Raw genomic sequence first — 25158 nt, forward strand, 5'->3', positions numbered from 1 at the left:
TCATATCAGCAAGAAAGAATCTTTCAAATAAAATAGATACACTTACAGTAGCAGTTTCTCACACATCCATATGCTGTGCGTGCCTCCAGTTGACGAAATATACTTCCTCCCCAGTTACACTTACACACAGGTGTTCTGAGCACACTAGTCCTTATGTTTTCAAAAACCTTACCGCAAGCGATGCGTTTTAACGTTCAGAACAAGCCTTGAAGCTCTTAACAAAACTCCCCGGAACAGTAGATACTATCTTCAGTAGTCACTGAAGGTAGTTAGCGTCTATGAATGAGTTACACATTCACTAGCACTTTGCACATGATTAGAGAGGGAAATTCTCTCGCACTCCCTTCCCTCTTTGGCAAGAATAATGGCTGAAAAAGAACCTCGCTAGCCCTTAGCACATGCCTGGAGACGAAGCAGTGGCCACCCCTCATAAAACAGTCATGCCGTTTGCCTTTCTGATACTGTTAATGTAGAGACCTAGTCCTGCTGCCTTTCTGGAATATATTACTTATATCCTGGCATTAGAGAGAAATAATACAAAAGCCTTGTATGCTTACCTTGGGAAGTACATTCATATAAAATGTCAATGTCTTGTTTTTGCTAGATCACTCTTACAGCCACGGCGGGAGTGAGGGTACAGACAGAGCGAGGCAAGAGACGGGTTTACCAGCAATCCTCAGAGCACCAACAACGTTCTGGTTGACAAAGAGCTCTTCCAGGTCACCATTAGCAAAACAACTTGAAGTTTCACAGCTCACTGTGTGGCAATATCATCAAGGCACACAGAAAACTACTATCACGTCTCAACTGTGGTTACATCTACCCCCTCTGTTTAACTAAATCAACCAGTCTCTCTGGCTCTCTTCAAAATGATCTTTTGCTCAAGGAAGTGCCCTCTCTTCCTTGTTTGTTGTTGCAGAGGGCTAGGCTGTAGCAATATCATCGGCCGTAGTGGCTAGAACAGTCTCTGATTCAGACCCTCCAAAAATAGAGCGCACAGATGAGGTAGAAATCCAAAAAGCCTCCTTTCCACCCCTCTGAAGTCAGTGGAGATACTCTAAGCACTCACTCCAGTCTTTTGTCAGTTTTTTCCCACCGAGCACTAATGACTTGTGGCCTAGCCCTGTGCTCAGTCCGTGTGGGTACTTCCCGTGGCTGAGGCAAGGGGGAAGGGACAGGGCTTTCTCTCCTCCCTTTGGCTGCAGAGTCCACAAATTTAATTAAGATTTTAAAAAAGAAGGCTAGGCTCTAGACAGTGTTGCAAGCCGCCACACTGACCATCCTCTCTCTCTCTGTGTCTGTGTTTCTCCTGCTCCCTCAGTTTTCTTCAGCCTGTGTGTGTGTGTGAGAGAGAGAGAGAGAGAGGAGAGCAAGAGAACAAGGGGGAGCAAGAGAGAGAGGGAGGGAGAGGGGGTCATGTGTGTGCTCAGGGATTTGACACTGCTATTCAAGCCCTACGGTTGCCATGGCACCAGCTGCCTTATATGGACATTGGAGTCAAAGAGCAGAGAATGTGCTGTGGGGCTGACTCACACACACAGGAAAATAACGTGGAGGTTCGCTCTCCTTGGAGAGAGGCATGACCCCAAGGCCTGACTCTAAGCACACGGCAAGAGTTACCCCCGACCACGCCAAACAACTCGAAGCCCTCCGACAAATAAACAAGACACCTCTTATCATGGCTCTGTATCAGCTCCCATCACATTGTGTGGGCTTTTTATGGCAAAATGTTAAGCTACTTGTTTGTTTACTCTGTTCCCACAGGCAGGTTATGCAATAGGCTACATTGCATTTTTACATTTCATAGCTGAAACAAAACACAGATTCCTCTACAAACATTGACTTCAGTAATATGAAGTAGTCCTACAAATGTTTTCTAAGTGTAATGCATTAACCCTGCAAATTATATTGCCTGCACTTTGATCTTAGCCCCTGGTCCATGAATAGACAGCTTAAGACCCATCTCATTGTGCAACAACAACAAAAAAACGCCACATTTTGGTCATCGCCATTTCACAAAGGTTCTCTGTCCCGTTGCTCCCTTGCTTTGTGAAGCGCATGGTGATTTGTGTCTGAGGTTAACCCCAAAGGTCACGCTGACTTTCACACCCCTGCCTGGCGAAACCCAGGGTCATCCTAGATAAAGAAACAAGGGCAGGAGAGAAGAAAAACTATCCTGGCTCAGAGTGCAGAAAAACAAGTCATGAATCTGATCAGGCATATTACTATGATGTTATTTGAGAAGTTGATATTTTACCGCTATAGAAAGACGTTCTTTTAAGTACCTAAAAAAGTGTCACCAACATCACTTTTTTCCTTGTTCAGATCCAGATAATGTGTAGCATAATAAGGACAGTGTAGCATAATAAGGACAGTGTAGCATAATAATTCAAAGTAATTCCTGAACCCAAACCCTTCCCCCCGTGTGTGTGTGTGTGTGTGTGTGTGTGTGTGTGTGTGTGTGTGTGTGTGTGTGTGTGTGTGTGTGTGTGTGTGTGTGTGTGTGTGTGTGTGTGTGTGTGTGTGTGTCACTGGGACAGTGTAGCATTGTCCAGGCCATTGTGTGGCTAATGGATCATCAGAGATGTGTCAAGCTGAATGAAAGTCCCTTTAATTAAGCCTGTGTGTCTGTTGATTGTACCTCTATTGTTGGTCAAGATTAGCCTCCCCAAATAATGGCTCCTTGTGAATGTGTGTGGAAGTGAATGTGTGTGGGAGTGGATATGTGTGGGAGTGGATAATGTGTGGGAGTGTGTGCGGAGGGGGATGGGGGCGCTGAAAATATTGAAAGTGTTGACCTTCCTTTTCTTCCACAACATTTTCAAGATCCGTTATTACGACCAATCCTTTTGAGATGAGCTACATGAATTCTGTCATGAAATAACAATCATTTCTTAAAATCCGGCATATATTTTACATTAGCAAAAGCCTGTTAAAACCACTATTCCTGGCTTCAACCTCCCCAGCAGCAGTTTGTCCAGCCAAGGTACTACTAACAGCCTGCTACCATAGCAAGGGCTTGGTACATTCCTAAGAGTGCTTGTTCAACCGTCACATCAATGATAGCTGCTGTAGATCAAAAAGTAATGCTAAAGAGATACATTTAGCCTTTACTTGATGTTTGGTATGTCTCTGGTGTTTGAGTTAGTGTGTGTCTGCACTCATGTGGTTTGTTTGTGTGTTTGCGTGTGTGTGTGTGTGTGTGTGTGTGTGTGTGTGTGTGTGTGTGTGTGTGTGTGTGTGTGTGTGTGTGTGTGTGTGTGTGTGTGTGTGTGTGTGTGTGTGTGTGTGTGTGTGTGTGTGTGTGTGTGCATCAGTGTGTGAATCTATTTAGTGCTCACATGCTTTGTGTGTGCATGTGAGTGAGTGTGAGCGCCTGCATGTGTGCATTGGGGGTGGGGTGCTTTGGCCTTTGAACTGCCAGTCAGGAATGTGGTTGCTCTCTGCTAGGGGTCCAGTAAGGCAAGTCTGCAATGATGTCTGCCAAGCTCCACTGACACTGAACCGACAGCCAGGCGTAGACATTGCACGCACACACACACACACACACACACACACACACACACACACACACACACACACACACACACACACACACACACACACACACACACACACACACACACACACACAGAGTGCTTACCCAGTGGTAGTAGTATGACCTAGTTACCTATTACATTGCTTTCCAACTAATTGTAACCTGATATTAGTTCCTCATGCAGGTTATTATAGTACTATTGAGAGTAGTACTATAATAAGCCATACATTTTTTTCTCATTTGGCTTCATTCCATTATTGCAGATCAAACCACTGACTGGTCATTAGCTGAAGAAAGAGGACAGAACTGACTGAAGTTTCCTTCCAGAAATAGTTTGCTCCATTTGTTGTAAGGCGAGCTCTACTTTGTTTTGACATGAGAAACTCTTCACACAAAATAGCTCACTTGATGTTGTGGTAGGTGTGGGTTGATGGGAGGAGTCCAGGGATGTGTTGGTGGGGATTCAGATTACGTGGGTTCTGCGCACTCCCACAACAAACCAGGACACCCCTGTAAATGTTGGAAATAGCAACACTGGTCCAGCCTAAGGCACTCCCAATAGTCGATGTGATTTTCGAACCCTGGGTGTTGGCGACGGTGAACTCAAGCATAGCGGCATATGGAAAGTACTAGGTTTTAACATAAACTGATCATGGACGTCACAGTGGTTACACGAGAGGGACATTTTCATCGCGCTCCAATGATTGTCAAACCGTTTGACCTGCAGGGACAGCTTCTCTCTGAGACCGGCTTCACCTTTGAACCCAAAGGAATGGGCAAGCCTGGTAACAAATACAGGGCCTTTTGTCTGCGTCAAAGGAAAACATATGCTGGATTGAGGAAAGATTAAGTATTTTCTCTCACAGAAGACCCTCTGATGAGAGTTAATAAGATGTTTGGAGGGAACCTGCCATTACATTTAAGCACCATGGCTTAAAAGGCATGGTTTGAAATATGAAATCTGCATACAGTATTCAAAATACCCTATGAACACAGTGTTCTTATCACAATCCTACAGAAGACTGGCGCAAGCAATTTATTTTCAAATAAAATTTGGTCTGAATGAGTGGCCGTGGCCGTCAAAGCCTGATAGTTTAATAAAAAAGTATTTCTATTGAAATAGAAAAACCCTCAGCGTTTTTTACATTTTTAAACCACTCATGCTTTGATATCGCAGACTAATAATTCATGAATTGATATTCTCCAGACTCAACAATGGTACAATATCACATAATGCAAATCACATAATATATGTACAAAAATAAGCTATAAGCTATAGGACCAGCCTTGTTGTTGGCCAACGTCCTTTCGATTAAAGTGTGTTTTACAGCATGATGACATACAAAAGGCAGACTCAAAAATTGCATTTTTGGGGGACATGTAAAGCACAAACTTCCCATACACACACACAAGTATTTAGCACCACATTGTTTATTTGTCTCAGGAGGGGTAAAACAAGAGTCTGGTAACCAGTGTCATAACTCTCCTGTGACGATCTGAAGGATCAGGTTACAGGGGGGTCCGCTCTACAGCGTGCGCTCTCTCGTAGAGGGGGAGAGCGGGAAGTCAACTGTTTTATGGTCGGTCATAAAATACGCTGCCCCTATGCTCTGTAGTGTTCGAGATTGGAATGAAAACTGTGGAACACAGAGAGACCCTTGGATATCAAAAGTTAAATCATTCAAACAACGTTTCTATTTTTGAGAATGTGGGAATGGTCCGTGGACACTCATGTCGAGTGTGTTTCATTTGGTGATCTCATGAAGGACAGGAAACACACATAACAGTATCTTTTAAAGTGTACATTTCCCAGCAGTCAGGTTTACATCTAAATATTGTGAAACGTATGTGATTAAACAAAAGATGTAATGTGATGTTAACCTAAATGAGAGTATGGATTTTCATATAAAGATTAACTAGTCAGTGGCCACACCCCTGTGAGCCCAGACATCACATTAGGTGTCATAGAACCGCCCCTTCTTCCACAGAGTATATAACCTACTTCCTACAAAATATACATTAAATCAGAAAACGCCGGGATGGAGTCCCCACGTTGGAATGGCTACAATTCTATAGGCCACGGAGACCGGGTGGGTATAATTTGTGGAACGGTCCAACAGGAATCTGTTCCAAAAAATTCGTAAAGTACAAGGATGCCACCAAACAACGCATACAAAGTAGCATGATCAATTCACCTAGTTAACTAGCTCCCGAATAGGCATCAACTCACCACGTAGATTATTCTAATGTTTGTCCATAGGCTCCCAGAGTGAGGACAGACATTTTTCGGGAATAAACGTGGTGAGTGAAAAACGCAATTAATTTGCCCACTCCCTACCCGGTATCTTAATCTGCCGCCATACAACTTTGTATGCGTTGTTTGTTGGCAACCTTGTTATTTAAGAAGTTTTTGGAACAGATTCCTGTTGGAACGTTCCACAAATTGAACCCACCCACGGAGACCAGTCAGCGTGCAGCGGTGGCTACATGGCTGACAAATGGTTTAAAACTACAAGACCAGAAAACCAGACTGCGTGTAGTGTTGGCTACACGGCTGGAAATGGTTAAACTGTGAAACTATCGATCACTACAGAATAAGAGCCAATCCTAGACGTAGAATTACTAGTCTGCAGCTAGAAATTCCGTAAACCTAGGACGAGAATACCAACAACCTCCAAAACATATTAAAAAAAAATATATATATACAGTATATTATTTATGTGACACCCAACGTGTATCAAGTTTAACAAGTGGTTACTTATGATATCCAGCCAATCTCAACTGATTGGATATCCATGTCTCATTCAATTTAACTAAGAAGTTAAAACTGCATAACAAATCTTTTCAGGTGGATCTTTTAGAAAATATTCAAAGTGATTGGTTTCTACAAATGAGACAATTTAAACTATTCCACATTAACCTAGATCAACAATATTGTCAGTTTAATTCAAGTTTAATTCCCAAATAGCCTATACAGGTTTCATTTATCATTAACATTTGTGTTTGCAAGCATTACCCCCACTCCCACATTACTGATCAGTATTGATGGAAGTCCCGTCTTCGTGAGAATCCCATGTGGTTTTAGCCCTCAGGGATAAGTAACCCCTGGTGTAAAGAATAATTTGTAACATTTTTTACAAATATTCCATTGAGGTCCACCGTTGTCCCAGTGTCAACAAGTGGTTAACTTCTTATGGATAGGGGGCAGCATTTTCACATTTGGATGAAAAGCGTGCCCAGAGTAAACTGCCTCCTACTCAGTCCCAGATGCTAATATATGCATATTATTAGTAGTATCGGATAGAAAACACTCTGACGTTTCTAAAACTGTTTGAATGATGTCTGTGAGTATAACAGAACTCATATGGCAGGCAAAAACCTGAGAAGAAATCCAACCAGGAAGTGGGAAATCTGAGGTTTGTAGTTTTTCAACTCAGCCCCTATTGAATATACAGTGGGATATGGGTCATCTTGCACTTCCTAAGGCTTCCACTAGATGTCAACAGTCGTTAGAACGTTGTTTCAGGCCTCTACTGTGCAGGGGGGCTGAATGAGAGGGTAATGAGTCAGAGGTCTGCCAGCAGCCTTGGTCTCGTGATGCACGGGCATGAGAAAGTTACCTCTCGTTCCATTGCTTTTCTACAGACAAATTAATTCTCCGGTTGGGACATTATTGAACATTTATGATAAAAACATCCTAAAGATTGATTCTATACATCGTTTGATTTGTTTCTACGACCAGTAATATAACTTTTTGGAATTTTCGTCCGACATTTCCGCTGGACTTGCCCGCGCCTCGTGAGTTTCGATTTGTTTACTAAACGCCCTAACAAAAGGAGGAATTTGGACATAAATTATGGACTGTATGGAACAAATCAAACATTTATTGTGGAACTGGGATTCCCAGGAGTGCATTCTGATGAAGATCATCAAAGGTAAGTGAATATTTATAATGCTATTTCTGACTAATGTTGACTACACAACATGGCGGATATTTCTTTGGCTCTTAGCGACGTACTCAGATTATTGCATGGTTTGCTTTTTCCGTAAAGTTTTTTTGAAATCTGACACAGCGGTTGCATTAAGGAGAAGTATATCTTTAATTCTGTGAATAACATCTGTATCTTTTATCAATGTTTATTATGAGTATTTCTGTGATTTGATGTGGCTCTGTGCAAATTCACGGGATGTTTTGGAGGGAAAGCCAAATGTAAACAAATGTAAATATTTCTGCTTTTTGTGACTCCTCTCTTTGGTTGGAAAATCGCTGTATGCTTTCTGTGACTAGTTGCTGACCTAACATAATGATATGTTCTGCTTTCGCCGAAAAGCCTTTTTGAAATCGGACACTGTGGTTGGATTACCGAGAATTGTATCTTTAAAATGGTGTCTAATACTTGTATGTTTGAGAAATTTGAATTATGAGATTTCTGTTGATTGAATTTGGCGCTAGCGGAACCCCGGTCTTGGACAGGTTAAATCTTGGAGAATGCCTACTACTGAACACCACTAACGTTTCTCCGTCTCATCATTTTATCCTGTTAAATCATGTATGTAATGTGCAAAAGTGCAATATGACTCTCAAAATATTGAGGTAACATGGTTAATTACATAATCCAGGAGTTTGGTGACGTTTGAAGGTTTTAATCGAGTGAAAAACTTGTTGGTATTTTCCCCATTGTAAGTAATGGAGGTTGGCTAGGTTGCTAATTTTTTATATGTAAGAGAAGGGATTAAGATGGCGTCCAAACTTTTTGTACTTGTTTTAAACAACATTTTAGCTCCTATTTGTTTTCTTTTCTATGAACGAAGGCTCAGTTTACTGTAGTTCAGGGAATATATGTAAATATGTGAGGTGATGATAAAATGTGTTAAAGTGTTAATAATTGTTTAAAAAATGACATTTAACAGTTCGCTAGCTTGATGCTAAACAAATTTAGCTTGGCTGGACACTAGCTAGCTCTAGGCTAGTTGGTTTGGTCAATGTTAGCTTACATGTTGGTGGTTTAGTGTAATTGTTGTAGCACTGTTTAGCACAGGCCTCCAGTAATTTACTACTTTTCAAGATTGACACTGATAGTACAGTAAGTTATATATAATGTGAATGTGTTGAAGAATGGTGATAGGTTTTTTGAACCTCAGACCTTTTATTTTTTTGGATACTGGAATATGGAATGGGAAGATTTAATACTACAATAGAATTGTCATTCATAATTGATTTTGACAACAAAAAAAGATGAAGAAAAGAGAATATTTTAATCTTGGAGAATGCCTACTACTGAACACCACTAACGTTTTCTCCATCTCATCATTTCCCCCTGTTAATTCAGGTTTATTATCTGTCGGACACGTCTCAATCCGAGGCGTGTAACAATTACTGACAATGTGTATGTGGTAACGTTACTGACTCGAAACTAAATGAGAAGTCACACCAACAATTTTTTTTTTAAATATGATACCTAATTAACTTTATATGATTTATTTTCTAAACTAATCCAATTATTGAATTATTGTGGTTGTTCCAGTTTAAATGATGTAGGTAGTTTCCTCCCACTGTTCTTAACCCTGGCAGTCTTTATGAATGCAGGTTGCGGGTGAATAAAATATTTAACTGTTGGATAGCCAAACGCTGGCTAGATTCCAATAGGAATTAAACCTCACTTTACAAGCCAGCATAATGTGATTTACGGTTAGGGTTTCAAAATCCATGTACATGTCCCAGGTTTTCCAGAAATCCTGGTTGGAAAAAAATGTGCTAACAAAATTGCAGGCCTGATGTGGCTTGTAAACTATGAGTTTAAGGCCACTGTATAAGGCCATATTATATATGTGATGGTTCAATAATAATGATAATAATCACTTAGGGACACACTTGGTGAAGGCCACACGACTACAAATATACAAATTCAACAACCATTTCTCTTTCATTAACAAATACAGTCATGGGTGGTAACTCTACAAGTCAATCGAAAAGGCAAGTCGCACTGGGAAATGATTGGAGGCGTGGCTTAGTGGGGCTGTTAAATTCAAGTATACATTAAAAAAAAATTGCATTTGTATTACTCATATGAAGGTTGTACTGCTCACTTCAGCTATTTAAGTTTCTTGAGGATCCGCCCCTTTTTTTCAATTTTCGCCTAAAATGACATACCCAAATCTAACTGCCTGTAGCTCAGGACCTGAAGCAAGGATATGCATATTCTTGATAGCATTTGAAAAGAAACACTTTGAAGTTTGTGGAAATGTGAAATGAATGTATGAGAACATAACACATTAGATCTGGTAAAAGATAATACAAAGAAAAAACAATGTGTTTTTTTGTAATTTTTTTATACCATCAGCTTTGACATGCAAGAGAAAGGCCATAATGTACTATTCCAGCCCAGGCGCAATTTAGATTTTGGCCACTAGATGACAGCAGTGTATGTGCAAAGTTTTAGACTGATCCAATGAACCATTGCATTTCTGTTCAAACGTTTGTATCAAGACTGCCCAAATGTGCCTAATTGGTTTATTAATAACTTTTCAAGTTCATAACTGTGCACTCTCCTCAAACAATAGCACGGTATTCTTTCACTGTAATAGCTACTGTAAATTGGACAGTGCAGTTAGATTAACAAGAATTTAACCTTTCTGCCAATATCATATATGTCTATGTCCTGGGAAATGTTCTTGTTACTTACAACCTCATGCTAACCACATTAGCCTACGGACCCACTGAACCTGTAGAGGTTAACTTATTCTTTTTAGGTAATCGGTTTCTTCAAAATTTGCGCATCTTGTCAAAAGTTTGAGTAGCCAGACCCTATCCAGTTTTACAGTATGCCAAAATGGGGAGTTGTTCATAATAATCATAGCCCATGGGATGAAACTCCTCCCGAAGCACACACTGCGCACCATTTAATTGACTGATTTCGCTGACCTGATGGGAGATCAGAGCAGTGGTGGAGTCGGTGGTCTAGATTGGAGTTCATGTGGTGGGCTTTGTGCTGTATAGCATGTTCGTTCAGTAGGTCTGGGGGATCCAATCAGTTTAGATACGGTGAAAAGTGAAATAGTAGGCTTAATAACCAATACACTTTATTTTTATACAAACCTTTAGAAGCAGTAATATGTCTAATAACATCACTACCAAATTACACCGATGTTAGATTTTTTTTTTCTCTTTTTTTAAATATTGAAGTTGCACATCAAAATATTTAGAGTCATATGACGGTCTTCTCTGCCATTCCTCCCCTTCACACACTAGGGCTGCAAAGAATATAAGGTTGCTATAGACCTAAATGGGAAAAGAATGGACCTGTGAAAAAACTATAAAATAGCTCCCCACTACCCTCAGAAAGTATTCATACCCCTTTAATTATTTCACATTTTGTTGTGTTACAGCCTTAGACACATATACACACAATACCCCATAAGGACGAAGTGAAAACATGTTTTTCGACATTTTAGCAGATTTATTGCAAATTAAATACAGAAATATCTCATTTACATAAGTATTCTTCACACCCCTTAGTCAATACATGCTAGACTCAATGTTTATTAATTATGAAATATATTAATAACATTCTACCCATGAGGCCACTAGAGGGCGCTTCTGGTCATTCTACTACAGGAAAGGGATACTATGTCTAAACTGTAACTAGGCCATTCAAACATTCAATGTCATGTTGGTAAGAAACTCCAGTATATATTTGGCCTTGTGTTTTAAGTTATTGTCCTGCTGAAGGGTGAATTCCTCTCCCAATTTCTGGTGGAAAGGAGACTGAACTAGGTTTTCCTCTAGGATTTTGCCTGTGCTTAGTTACATTCTGTTTTTTTTATCCTGAAAGATTCCCCAGTCCTTAATGATTACAAGCATGCCCATAATATGATGCCGCCACCAGTATGCTGACAATATGGAAAGTGGTACTCATCAATGCATTGTATTGGATTTGCCCCAAACATAACACTTTGTATTCAGGACAAAAAGTTAATTGTTTGACACATTTTTTGCAGTATTATTGGCCACCATTGGCCTCATGGGGAAATCCCTGAGCGTTTTCCTGTCTTTCCAGCAACTGAGTTATGAAGGACGCCTGTATCTTTGTAGTGACTGGGTGTATTGATACACCATCCAAAGTGTAATTCATAACTTCACCATGCTCAAAGGTGTATTCAATGTCTGCTCTTAAACCTTGTGACATTTCTGTGCAACTTCTGGTGCGCATTTACTGTGAACACTGAGGCTGTACCCGCTTTAATTTACTGTTTTAACAGTGTCCAATCAGGCTTCTGTGGCTATTTGATCATAATGTAGTCTACCAGAGTGTCCTACCATAAAAAACTATGGAGAAAATGCATCACATAACATTTTAATATGGAAATAGTGGTTATATCCTTCAGTCTACAGTAGCAACCAATGTGTGGTGTTCAATGTAGACCTGCACTCCATGAGACTTTGAAAAAACATGTAGGACTTGACATTAATCTGTTTATCCACTTGTTCTTCAGACGAGCTGACTGAACATTTTGTTGTGTTGTCTGATGTAAGAAACCACGTTACAAAATAAAATTCATTATTATTCCAATACCATTTTTACAGAGAATTATTATTCCAATACCATTTTTACAGAGAATCAGACAAGTTATGCTACAATCTGCCTATGGCTACTTAGCTTATTCAAGCCTGTCTCAAAATACAACACTGCCCCCTTTAATAAGACATAAAAGAGATCTTTACCTGGATCGCTTTTCAGTGATGGCTAGAAATGTAAACGTCTTGTTCTCTTCTAGGAAGCAATCACTCTCACATTGCTAACTACAAATTAGCTATAACTGCGCAAAATAATTTGAACAAATGTGCACACGTGGCTACATTTTATTTATCCGTTATTTTACCAGGGAAGTTGACTGAGAACACAAAGTTCTCATTTGCAGCAACGACCTGGGGAATAGTTACAGGGGAGAGGAGGGGGATGAATGAGCCAATTGTAACCTGGGGATTATTAGGTGACTGTGATGTTTGAGGGGCAGATTGGGAATTTAGCCAGGACACCGGGGTTAACACCCCTACGATAAGTGCCATGGGATCTTTAATGACCTCAGAGAGTCAGTACACCCATTTAACGTCCCATCCGAAAGACGGCACCCTACACAGAGCAGTGTCCCCAATCACTGCCCTGGGGTATTGGGATCTTTGTTTAGACCAGAGGAAAGAGTGCCTCCTACTGGCCCTCTAACACCACTTCCAGCAGCATCTGGTCTCCCATCCAGGGACTGACCAGGACCAACCCTGCTTAGCTTCAGAAGCAAGCCAGCAGTGGTATGCAGGGTGGTATGCTGCTGGCTAAAAAATACATGCAGCTCTCGGTTTGATCTCAAAACAAGCGCATAATGCATAATAATCGCCACCGCTCATTCTGAAAAAGAGTCCACTTCAAAGAAAAAGGCACAAATCAATACATGGCAATGGTCTATTTGCAGCTCTGATCGGTTATGGCACACCAGTCTGTGTAGAGTAGAGGCCTGAGTCATGCCTGTCAATGCAATACAATCAGGGACGCAACTTTGGTTTTAGAAGTGGGGGGGACATAACCTGGCAGGGGGTCCTCCCTCACAATTTTTTGGGGCATCTAAACTCATTTCCTGCATTTCAACTAGGGTTTACCTCGACAAAAAATATATCTAGAGTAGTCTTTCAACCAATTGATTGGTCGTATACTGTATACATGTATACATCCTATGTGTCTTAATAAAATCATCTGTATGTACTGAACTTGTCTTATGCTTAATGCACGCTGTTTTATTAAATACTGAAGACACACAAGTGACTCAAAAGGGAGCCAGAGATCAAGATAGCCTAATCTGTCACGTTCTGACCTTTCTGACCGGAGCTGCCAGAGCCGCCAGCCAGTCAGGAGCTGCCAGAGCTGCTCGTCAGTCCGGAGCCGCTCGTCAGTCCGGAGCCGCCCTTCAGTCCGGAGCTCCCTTTCAGTCGGGAGCTGCCCCTCAGTCCTGAGCTACCCCTCAGTCCTGAGCTGTCCTTCAGTCCGGAGCTGTCCTCAGTCATGAGCTACCCCTCAGTCATGAGCTACCCCTCAGTCCGGAGCTGCCCCTCAGTCCGGAGGAGTTTCCTCAGTCCAGAGGCGCCCCTCAGTCCAGAGGCGCTCCTCAGTCCAGTGGGGCCCTTTATTAGGGTTCCCAGGCCAAGGTCGGCGGCGAGGGTCGCCGCTCAAAGGACGCTAAGAAAGCGGACAAAGACAATGGTGGAGTGGGGTCCACGTCCAGCGCCAGAGCCGCCACCGCGGACAGATGCCCAGATGCCCAACCCTAGGTTCAGGTTTTGCGGCCGGAGTCCGCGCCTTGGGGGGGGGCACTGTCACGTTCTGACCTTTATTTCCTTTGTTTTGTCATTATTTAGTATGGTCAGGGCGTGAGTTGGGGTGGGCAGTCTATGTTTGTATTTCTATGTTTTGCTATTTCTGTGTTTGCCCTGATATGGTTCTCAATCAGAGGCAGCTGTCAATCGTTGTCCCTGATTGGGAACCATATTTAGGTAGCCTGTTTTGTGTTGGGTTTTGTGGGTGGTTGTTTTCAGTCTTTGTGTGTCTGCACCAGATAGAACTGTTTCGGTTGTCACTTTTGTTGTTTTGTATTTTGAGTGTTCACCTTTATTAAAGTAAGATGAACAATTACCACGCTGCGCATTGGTCCTCCGATCCTTCTAACTTATCCTCCTCAGACGAGGAAGACGACAGCCGTTACATAATCAGAAGAAACAAAATCTGTTCCCTACCCTCCTACCACTACTGCTAGCCTTTGCAGATTCTGCCGTTATGCTCCTGAAGTTGCTGGTAATAGGTTACAACTGCAACCTTTTTTATTTGCAGTGACAATTTATCTTACCATTTATACCAATCTGCATGCCACAAATGATTTTCATATGCACATCTTCGTGGAACAGTTTTATTTCATTTATAATAGTCTTTGTATCTCAAAATCATTGTCAGAGGTTAATCTACATTCTATCTAAATCTAAATGAAAATTATACAAATCTAAAAGTAACTTTTATTGCAATTGCCAAATTATGTAATAATAACCTACATAAAGCCAACACATAAAAACATTGCAGCATGCAGGTAGAAAATACTTATCACTGGATCAGATCATTACATCTTTAATGCCGAGTGGCTATCGAAAGGGAGAGAGCTGGAAATATTGTTAAAATACTTTGAGGAACTATTGTCATTATGAATTGATTCTAAAAACAGACTTCGATTACTTGCTCTTTGAGGAGAAGAAAAAGTACTTTGAGAAGCTCCGCAGCTCATTAGTGGTGGTGAGTTAAGAAAATCAGAAATACTATCAGACATCCCCAAATGGGTACATTTATGGGCATACAGTTGCGCGCTGGCCAGGTAGACTAGTGCTACTTCTATATGCGTAATCAGGTGCGTGTCCTCGCTCAACATTGTGTTTCAAACAAAAGATGATGAATAAATTGACCAAACTCGGATGTGCTCTGCCTACAACTGTGAGGACAGACGCTGGAGAGGAGAAGCAGGGAGTGAACATTTAATGAAACATTGACAGAAACAGAATCTGGAAAACAAAATGACAAAAATGTTGACACGGTGAACCAACGGAGGAACAGACAGACATAGATGGGGCAATCAACAAGGTGAAGACGTCCAGGTGAGTCCAATGAGCGCTGATGCGCATGATGGTGACAGATGTGCATAATGAAGGGCAGCCTGACACCCCTCGAGCGCCAGAGAGGGAGAGCGGCGTGACAACAAAAAAATCTCTTGCATACTAAGTCTTGCATAATTTGTTTTGTTATGTTGCTTTGAAAGTGGATAATATTGCATTGATTTGATCACAATTCCCACAGTAAAGGGAAATGTTGATAGTGTTAACTAAGGATGAAAACTCTAAAAAGTTGAGTGAAATTCAATCTCATGCTTTTCTGTGTAACAGTGTTGCTTCCGTCCCTCTCCTCACCCCTACCTGGGCTTGAACCAGGGACCCTCTGCACACATCGACAACAGTCATCCTCGAAGCACCGTTACCCATCACTCCACAAAAGCCACAACCCTTGGAGAGCAAGGGAAACAACTACTTCAAAGTCTCAGAGCAAGTGACATAACCAATTGAAACGCTATTAGCACGCACCCCGCTAACTAGCTAGCCATTTCACACTGGTTACACTCACTCCCCTTTGACCTCCTCCTTTTCTGCAGCAACCGGTGATCTGGGTCACGGCACCAATGTAACAGTGTGCTTCCGTCCCTCTCCTCGCTCCTACCTGGACTTGAACCAGGGACCCTCTGCACACATTGACAACAGTCGCCCTCGAAGCACCGTTACCCATCGCTCCACAAAAGCCACGGCCCTTGCAGAGCAAGGGAAACAACTACTTCAAGGTCTCAGAGCGAGTGACGTCACCGATTGAAACGCTATTAGCGTGTACCCTGCTAACTAGCTAGCCATTTCACACCGGTTACATCTGCACAGGCAGATTTTTTTCTGAGCCAGTCAATTGGGAGCAGGCCCCGCGCACGTTCCGCTTAGTGGAAACATTTGGGTGTGAATACCTTCTGAAGGCACTGTATATATTTAATGTATTAATTGAATAGTGACCACAGCCCTTCCAAAAATACATTTCAATTGTGTTTTAATGCGATTTTTCACCCTGCTATTCACCCCCCTATTCAATGTGGCTCTCAGTGCAGCTTTACTTCTTGGCTATTATGATACATCTGGCAGTTGCTTCTCTGTATTCCTAGGTAGAAACTATAGGCTGAAAACTACACCAGTACCACGTTCTGTCATAGTCCTAAAGGGCCGTCTACAACATTAGAGTGAAGGAGTTGAGTCGCCAGAATAGAATTCTAGGAGACAGGTACCCAAGGGGATGCACGTTTTTATTACGCACGTGGTTCGAACCACAATTTTATTCTGACAACATTTACCAGAATACCGGTTGTTTATGCTCCAAATAAACAACCCAATTCATTTTCAATATTCAACATTTTGTGTGTACTTCTGTGTTTGTCCCTGATATCCTGCTTTTGTTCCCAAGCTTTATCTGTGATCTGTCCTGATGGTAGAAACTCGGAAATGGCCAATTCTAATACCTTGGTGAATTACTGCTTCCTCTAAAGACGGGGGTTGGCACAGCAACAATGGCTGCCCACGTCAGCAAGTTGGGTTGAGACGCACAGCATCAAAGGGTTGCTGGCTCTGATACTCTATGGAACAACGTGTAGGCCTACTATTGTCCTGTCACTTAACTAGTGGAGCTGTGCACCGGAAACCATGTTCATGATCCCATAAAAAAGTTTTTTTGGGGGGGAAATTAGGTCTTTACAATGTGTCATTTTGAGAAAGGCAGTTATGGAGGAAGATAATATATACAGATCAAATCTTTAGAACAAATAATATCTTCAGAACAATGGTCAGAACAAAGGTCAGCACAATTGTCAGAACAATTGTTCATGGATCATATACCTGTCAAGAGTGTGAACATGCATGTACCTACCTATGCTAAATACTTGTCAACAATAACCTCTCTGAACCTCACAACTAATCAGAGAGCAGGTAAGGGTTTAGATCGCTCAAGGAAAATGAAAGACCATTATATATGATGCCTACAAAAACCATCACATTTAAGTGTCCCTAATACCTATGTAATACATATTAGGTACATATACTGGTACAGTTTAGGTACACCTTGTTAAATAGTACTTAGGACTGTTATACCCAAAGACTTTTCCTAAGATTATTATCTCTTTCCCTCTTCGGAGCATGGAATTTCAGGACCACTATCTCTTGTCACATGTGCTGACATGTTGTCAAACAAAGGGGCGGCTGAAACCGCAGGGGGCCAGGGGTAAAAAACAGTGTGTTTGCGTGTGTGTGCATGATGTTATATGTATGTGTGTGTGCGTATGTGTGTGTGTGTGTGTGTGTGTGTGTGTGTGTGTGTGTGTGTGTGTGTGTGTGTGTGTGTGTGTGTGTGTGTGTGTGTGTGTGTGTGTGTGTGTGTGTGTGTGTGTGTGTGTGTGTGTGTGTGTGTGTGTGTGTGTGTGTGTGCGTGTGTCTGTGCGTAATGTTATGTTAACCCTGACATGATGTCCAGGGATGGGGAGGGGGTCAGGAAGGTGTTCCCAGAATGGGAAGTGTGGCAAGGTGTTTATAAAACTCCTGACGATGTTTACACAATCCTGTCTTCTCACTCTCAGACAATGCTCAGGAGAGGAAACGGCTAGAACTCTACTGTTTGGACTGCCACTGTGCGCTACCTTAAGTCAGAAGGGGGATACTATCGCCGAACCACACCACTACCAGGGACTGAGTTCGGTTGCCTAAGATATCTCACATCTTTTCTATTCTTTTGGTATTTCATTTGGTCCTCAAGAAGTGGAACCCATTTGAACCGTCTTAGTTCTGTCTGGGCTTGGCTGTTTCTCAGTAAGGGTGTTCTGTACTGTACTGTGCATCTGAGGCTGAGCACCCATGTACAACAGCAACTACTCCCAGGCCAAGTTTGGCTTGGAGGCCAGGAGGAAGATCCAGAAGCCCAGAGGGAAGAGCTGCGGCTACTACATGAGGGTTGTCTTCTTCTTCTCCTCTCTGATCCAGTCGCTCATCATCGTCAGTCTCGTTCTCTTCCTGGTCTACGGGAGGTCCCCAGACGCGGCAGCCGAGAGCCGGGTCCAAGACCTGGAGAAGAGCTTCAACCGTCTCTCCATTGACAACATGAACCTCCGGCAGCAGAAAAAGAATCTGACGCTTCTCCTGAATGCTACTCAGACTGACAAGATGCGCAACAACAAGGACATGATAAATCTGCGTCAAATGGCAAACAAATCTGTCATGTTCATCACCAATCTCAGAGACCAAGCGGTAAGTGCTGAGACTGGTTCAGTGGTCAATGCTAGAGAGTTGCGGTGGATGTTTTTTGATATTTTGAAATACTTGAGAGAATAGTTCATTTTTTATATTCAACACAACGACATCAGTACAGTACATACAGTGGGGTCACAGTGAATGGTTTATTGAATACTAATATTAAGTCAGCTTAGTTGTATTAGTGGATAGAAAAATTAAATGTGGTAACTGATTTAGATTTTAGTGTAATTGAACATGAAATAACACGCCTAACAAAAAACAAACTACATTCAAGTATATTAAGTATATCATATCCATTATTATTTCAGCGATCATTATATCCATTCATTTCAGCAAATTTATACCTGAAAAGGTTAAAACAGTGTTACTACATAAACATTAACAATCACTAGTTACGTTCAGATTTAAGTTTGTCAGTTGTATAAAACATATGTATAAAACAACTGTCCACAATAATCTGCATGTACACAGTAGGTGAACCTTGCACTCAAATTTTCTTTAGCGGACAAAATGTGATGCATATCTGTTATTAATATCCACAGAATCAATGCGATAATGATAAGAGAAGCTGTCAGATTCAACTTAGCATGAACCGATGCCCCAGAGTCATGACACCAATGACAACACTAAATGGTAAGACAAATTAACTTTAAGACAAACCAATGCTTTCATTGCTCTGCTCTGCACTAGTGTTACATATGTTCAAACGTCAACACAGAATCTCATCCTTGTAATTCACAGGTGAGCTTTCCTATTCCTATTAGCTTTCCTATTCCTATTAGCTTTCCTATTCCTATTAGCTTTCCTAACTTCCCTAACTGGTATTTCTTTGGACAAGAATCAGCAAGGAGCAAATTACAACTTGGCAATGATATTCTGTCTTAACGGTTTTCGGTTTTCACGGCAAATGCTTGCTGTTGTAGTACCTAAGTAAGAATACAAAATAGTGAAAATATCATTTAAATGATTTATTCGCCATTCTGAATTCACTTAAAACCAACACAGGGCTGGGGTTCAATCCAAGCCACCTTGTAGCGTGCTTGGTTTAGAGGGAATTATCTGTTGAGCCCACATCTGCAGTGTTTACTGTGAATATTATATCCGCAACGCAGGAACATTGCCTTTAAAAGGTGCATTGTCGACAGTGCTCCTCGGATAGTGGTTCAGAAGTATTAACACAAAACTTGTTTCTTTCTTTTTTATCTTCCTCAAAAACATTTCCAGGCAACAACAACAATATACATGAAAACCAGGTCCAGCGGCTAGAGCAATTGTTAAAGCTAGTGAGCACCAACTTCAGTCAGACGGTGCAGTTCATGAGGATTGAGATAGAGAACACAGCCAAGAACCGGGACACCCTCACCTTGGATGCCATCTCCCTCCGGAGGGACAAGACCTCCCTGCTGAAACAGCTGGAGAGCTACAGGAAGAAGTGCAAGGAGGACTTCGTCCAATCCCTCAGTGGCATCTCCAACGTCTCCAAAGCCTTCCTGTTGAAGATCGACACCCTCCTGCCCAAAGTCAGCCCCTTCCTGCTCACCTGCGAGAAGCAGCGCGACCACCTGGACCAGATCCGCAACAACTGCTCCAGTCTGTCCCGCGAGGTGGAGACCAAGTTCCAGCACTACCTGGACAACGTAGGCTCCCAGGTGTCGGAGATCGAGGGCCGTAGCGCCAGGCTGCAGGCGGAGAAAGACCAGCTAGCCGAGGACCACCACTGGTGCAGCCAGAACCGCAGCGCCATGGCCCTGGAGCACCAAGAAAAGTTGCAGAAGACCCAGGAGAAATACGACCAGGAGATGGAGAAGCTGCTGACAGGCCGCATGAGGCTGCAGGGGGACAAGGATCTGGGGGAGACAGCGATGAAGGTGAAGGAGGGCGAGATCAAAATCCTCAACGACAAGATCCGGAGCCTCAACGCCTCCTTGGCCAACTGTGGCTCCAGGGTAAAGGAAGATCTGTTCTGTGGTTTAGTAGTGGGCTTTCATCCAGGTCAGAGATAAGGGCCGTTTAAATATAGACAGAAAATGATTTAGAAGTCAAACTGAGGCCAGAAATTGTTTCCGTCCTTGCTGTAGGGATAGAGTTGAGACACTGGTGAAAAGATCTAATCATGTAAATGAGATTTACGATGACAATTATCTCTAGGAAAAAACATTAGTTGAAAATGAAAGCTATGGGAAAGTGAAAAATGTACCCAGGTGAGGGGGGAGGGTCCAAAATAGGGGAGGGTTGTCTAACTTTAGTTTTTTCTTTGCAGAGGGTTGTGTGTTTTTTTTATTGGGCACAGGGAGGGTAGTGCATCTTTTCCCTGGTTTACATTCACACTTTTTCAGGTTTTATTATATAATTTCTTCCATCCGAACTAAATTTCCGCATCTGCTTGAATGTGCATCCCTGATATCAAGGTGTTATGGTACTTCCCCTATGCACTACGCTTTTCTGCTCCCTAGCTATACCACAGCTCCCTAGCTATATATAAATAAAGATATTCATGAGAGAAGAAGTGTTTGAAAACATGGGAGGCTACAGAAAGGCCAAGGGCTGTAATAGCAGAATTTAAATTGTACTACAGATGTATTGGGGATGCATGGGACAGACTATGATAGAGTCACAGCAGAAGAGCGCAGTGCATGACAAGTGTATGGCTCAAGGTATAACGTGTAGGCTTAGTGCCGGTGCCTCTCCCACACTCCCACTGTTTGATAAATGGGCGATGCGTTTTCAGAGAAGTGGTGTGACCTACACAGATCATTCCTTGGAAACAGAGGGAAGATCTCCTAGGACCATTTAGCTGCTATCTCACCTTTCACACAGGACTCTACCCTATGTTGTGTCGTTTTGAGGGTGCGCTCCAAGCCTTTACCCCATCACATAGGATAGTCTATTGTGCTTTTTTTTGTCACTGGAAAGCACCCACTTTTCTGTCTATCCTACGCCTGCAAAGCGAGTGAGTGGGGTTGCAAGTGCTGTCAGCCCGCCCGTTTGTGCTTTCAGTTTGCCCCGGGGTCCTCCTGGGTACCTTGGAACCCAAACTCTGCCTGTATGCCTGGGGTCAGCGGCAAACTGTGTTGTCTCTCCATGGAGCTTGTGGTCACACCCGCTTCTCCAACATTTGTGTCCAGCATGCGCCTTGCGCATTTGCTTGGATGAAAGCGAGAGTATTGCACTAGAGTATTGCAAAATATAATAGCAAAGCTTACAGCCCAGAAAGGGTCTTTCCACCAGAGGTATCTGAGGAACCAAAGGGGTGCACATCTTTCAAATGAGCAACTCATAATCCTTTACATACATTGTTTTTTATTTTATTTTAGTCATTCAGCATGCACTTTTCCAGAGTGACTTACAGGTACAATTAGGGTTAAATGCCTTGCTCAAGGCCAAATCTACAGATTTTCCTCCTAGTTGCCGACTTTTCAGTTACTGGCCCAACGTTCTAAACCGCTAGGCTACCTGCCGCCCGAGCTTTGAAAGCCAATGCAAAAACAAAAATGTGCATCCCTTTGGGTCCCCAGCACCAGGATTGAGAACCACTGCCATAGTGAGATAGCTCACATATATTCTCATAGAACCGCGGTTACGTAAGTAACCTTAAATTATAGGCTTTGTTTGTACTATTATTATTATTATCTGTGATTATAAATTATGTATAACTCATTCTTATATTTTACTATATTTTATGACAGTATTTTCACCTAACATCATTCTCTTTGTCTTATTATGTTTCAGACCGGAATGGGTAGCCCGGGTGCAACTGGTAACACAGGGACAGGCTGGGTAGGGTCGAGTGCAACAGGGCAAGGTAACAGGGGGTCAATTGCTGGCACAGGATTGATGGCAGGAATAGGTGGGTGGGGCGCATCTGCATCTGCAACAGGAAACAGCAATACAGTGTTTGGCAACACAGGAATGGGCGGGGCAGGGTCAAGTGCAACAGGAGTGGGTACTAGGGGATCAGGAGGGACAGGACTGAGTGGTGCCGGGTCACCATCAGGTGTTGCAAAGAAAATCGGACCAGGCTTGGGTAGCCCCAACAGTTACAGTTTAGGTAAGACATACTAGTGTCAAGGCTTGATATAAACATAACTTCTTATTAAGACTGATATGCTATGGGTGATGGCTAATGATGTTGTTCTGTTGTTTCCACAGCTAATATCAATCAATACTTACGCGAGCTGCAGCAGTATTCCAAACCCAACACCGGTTCAGAGTGAGTTCAAACCCCCCGTACAGCAAAGTGACCCGTAAATAAATGTGTTTGTGCCAAAAATGACCATGTTTCTAGACCTTTTAATTCAACACGGCTGAGAGAACATTTAATGATAACGTTCAAATGTGATCTGCTGCCTGCGGGAGACACAATGAACTGAACGAGTATTTCTATTGGTTCTTCTTGTCTGCAGAGTATCTGGGTAATCCATGGAATCGCAGAGGAAAACGGAGAAGGAATGGGACCCTCTGCTCTAAAACCCAGTCTCCTCATATTGAGTTGTGGTATGTTAATACACAGAGTGTACAAAACATTAAGGACACCTGCTCTTTCCATGACATAGACTGACCAGGTGAATCCAGGTGAAAGCTATGATCCCTTATTGATGTCCCTTGTTAAATTCACTTCAGTCACTGTTGATGAAGGGGAGGAGAGACGGGTTAAAGAAGGATTTTTAAGCCTTGAGACAATTGAGACATGGATTGTGTATGCGTGCCATTCAGAGGGTGAAGGGGCAAAACAAAACATGTAAGTGCCTTTGAATGGGGTCTGGTAGTAGGTACCGGTTTGTGTCAACAATTGCAACGCTTCTGGGTTATTCACCCTCAACAGTTTCCTGTGTGCATCAAGAACTAGACACAACTGTGAGAAGCATTGGAGTCAACATGGGCCAGCATCCCTGTGGAACGCTTTATACACCTTGTAGAGTCCATGCCGTGACGAATTGAGACTGGGGGTGCAACTCAGTGTTAGGAAGGTGTCCTTAATGTTTTGTACACCCAGTGTATGTATAATATAATTTCTATCAGCAGCAGCTGCATTGTAATATATCATAAAAGAAGATCTGTTGCTAGTGTGACATGTATTACATTTTTGCACTTTTTGGGGGATTGAATGTCATTGGTAAACAAATAAGAATGTATATTATTTGAACATGTTGATGTAGTCAGGAAAAAGGCATGAAAGTCATAAATAATCTGTTTTTAATGTACTGTATATACTTTTATTAAAACGAAGGGATAGGTATTGTAACTCCGGTTCTATGAAGGATGTGTGATGACCTCAATGTTTAAGGCACTACTTTGAATTTCACACCGCTGATTTCAGAAACATGTACCCCATCCAAGACGGATATGAATTGTTTGTCCCCATTTGCGTCACCCATTGTGAGGATAATAGTCCCACTGCTGACAGTCCCTCCCCTTCGTCACGTTACAGACATCATTTACTGGAAGACAATTTTATCCCACCAAGATGTTTATGTTTATGTCTGCCAACCTGTCAGACCAATTGGAGCGGATGGGAGGGAAAGGTACAAACACTGGTGTATACAAAACCCAACATTAACAATACCCCCTGGGCTGGCTACAGACTATGTATTTCCATACACTTAATAAGACCATGAAACAACTCTTATAAAAAACATTGAGAGACGGAAGGATAAAGATATCCATCAAATCTTCAGTATGTTCTTTCCCCAAAACCAGCCCCTAAAATAGCCTTGGACACCAAACAATGTTTTCTTTTGTTATTGCTGTGTCTATGGGATATATGAACTATTGGAAAGAGTATCCCAGCAACCCCTGGTCCAATAATACAAACACTAACTTCATCAGTCTATAACAGCATTCTTGCCTCAATGGGAAAATAGCATGCTTAAATTACATCTAGGAACATGCCAACCCAGATATTATACAGTATGCCATTAGGCCAACAGCTTTTATCCAAAGCAACTTACAGCTACGCATGCATATATATTTTTTTATGTATAGGTGGCCCCGGGAATCAAACTCACTATCCTAGCATTGCAAGAACCATGCTCTACCAACAGAGCTACAGAGGATCATCCATTGTGTACCACAGCTCCATTTCAATTTGTCTCAACGGAATCTCGAAAACGACCCATAAACCCTTTATTATTATTCGTTATTCTATTAAATTAGCACATCCGGATCAATTTCTGAATCAAAGTCTATCTGGCACACCATCTGGCCTACATTAAGCACAATTAAAGTAGAACAGTAGAACGACTGAGAAATGTTGGTGGCAAACACCCTGTTGGAAACAATGCCCAAGGGAACCAACTGTTAATTCAAACATTTTAAATAGGTAAAGTGGTTTGACTGTTTGCCAACTAATATATGGTAGAGTTCAGGATGGGAGACCTCTATCCTGTCTAAAGGAAATCCTTTGTTTAACATCAAGTGTTTTTCCAGTCAGGACGATTGGACCTCCAATTCACATTGAGAGAAGCCATGAGGAGATTGTATGTCTGTGATCTGATCTGATTCCACTTTAGCACACTCTGCCACACTGGACCACATAGTCTCTTAGACTCTTTCCATTGACAATACCTGAGAAAGAGACATCAAAACTGCAAATGTTGCTGATTTTAAATAAATCAATTAAACTCATCAAAAGTACACTGACTTGTCCATGTAATAGAGTGGGTTCAAACACGTGTGTGCTATGCATTGTGCAAATTGCACTGCAGGTTACAGTACAAGCAGG

At 42.1% G+C, this 25158-nt stretch overlaps 2 protein-coding genes across 4 annotated transcripts in view; one reads left to right on the top strand and one right to left on the bottom strand.

Moving 5' to 3' along the window:
• The window catches only part of LOC139551301 (nuclear receptor subfamily 2 group F member 6-like), a 39793-nt gene extending 38405 nt beyond the window's left edge, over positions 1-1388 (bottom strand). Inside the window, exon 1 of one of the 3 annotated variants that reach the window (XM_071362800.1) lies at positions 558-1388. The gene's annotated coding sequence lies outside the window, so the exon portion shown is untranslated. The remainder of the gene's footprint in view (positions 1-557) is intronic. The other 2 variants (XM_071362799.1, XM_071362798.1) reach the window with 2 other exon arrangements.
• A 16378-nt stretch (positions 1389-17766) lies between these two features.
• On the top strand, positions 17767-23694 carry plvapa (plasmalemma vesicle associated protein a). Its single transcript, XM_071362065.1, has 6 exons — positions 17767-18431; positions 18980-19070; positions 19662-20383; positions 22167-22485; positions 22587-22647; positions 22841-23694. The coding sequence occupies exons 1-6, from the start codon at positions 18042-18044 to the stop codon at positions 22851-22853; spliced, it is 1596 nt and encodes a 531-aa protein (XP_071218166.1). The 5' UTR covers positions 17767-18041; the 3' UTR covers positions 22854-23694.
• The last annotated feature ends 1464 nt before the right edge of the window (positions 23695-25158 follow it).

Source organism: Salvelinus alpinus, chromosome 23, assembly GCF_045679555.1.
Source record: "Salvelinus alpinus chromosome 23, SLU_Salpinus.1, whole genome shotgun sequence".
Taxonomy (NCBI): Eukaryota; Metazoa; Chordata; class Actinopteri; order Salmoniformes; family Salmonidae; genus Salvelinus; species Salvelinus alpinus.

Bases quoted from the DNA above. Each gene is read 5' to 3' on its own strand.
- plvapa (XM_071362065.1), top strand. From the start codon at position 18,042: ATGTACAACAGCAACTACTCCCAGGCCAAGTTTGGCTTGGAGGCCAGG. The intron at 18,432-18,979 runs GTAAGTGCTGAG...TAATATCCACAG, and splicing joins CCAATCTCAGAGACCAAGCG to AATCAATGCGATAATGATAA. The intron at 19,071-19,661 runs GTAAGACAAATT...AAACATTTCCAG, and splicing joins ACCAATGACAACACTAAATG to GCAACAACAACAATATACAT.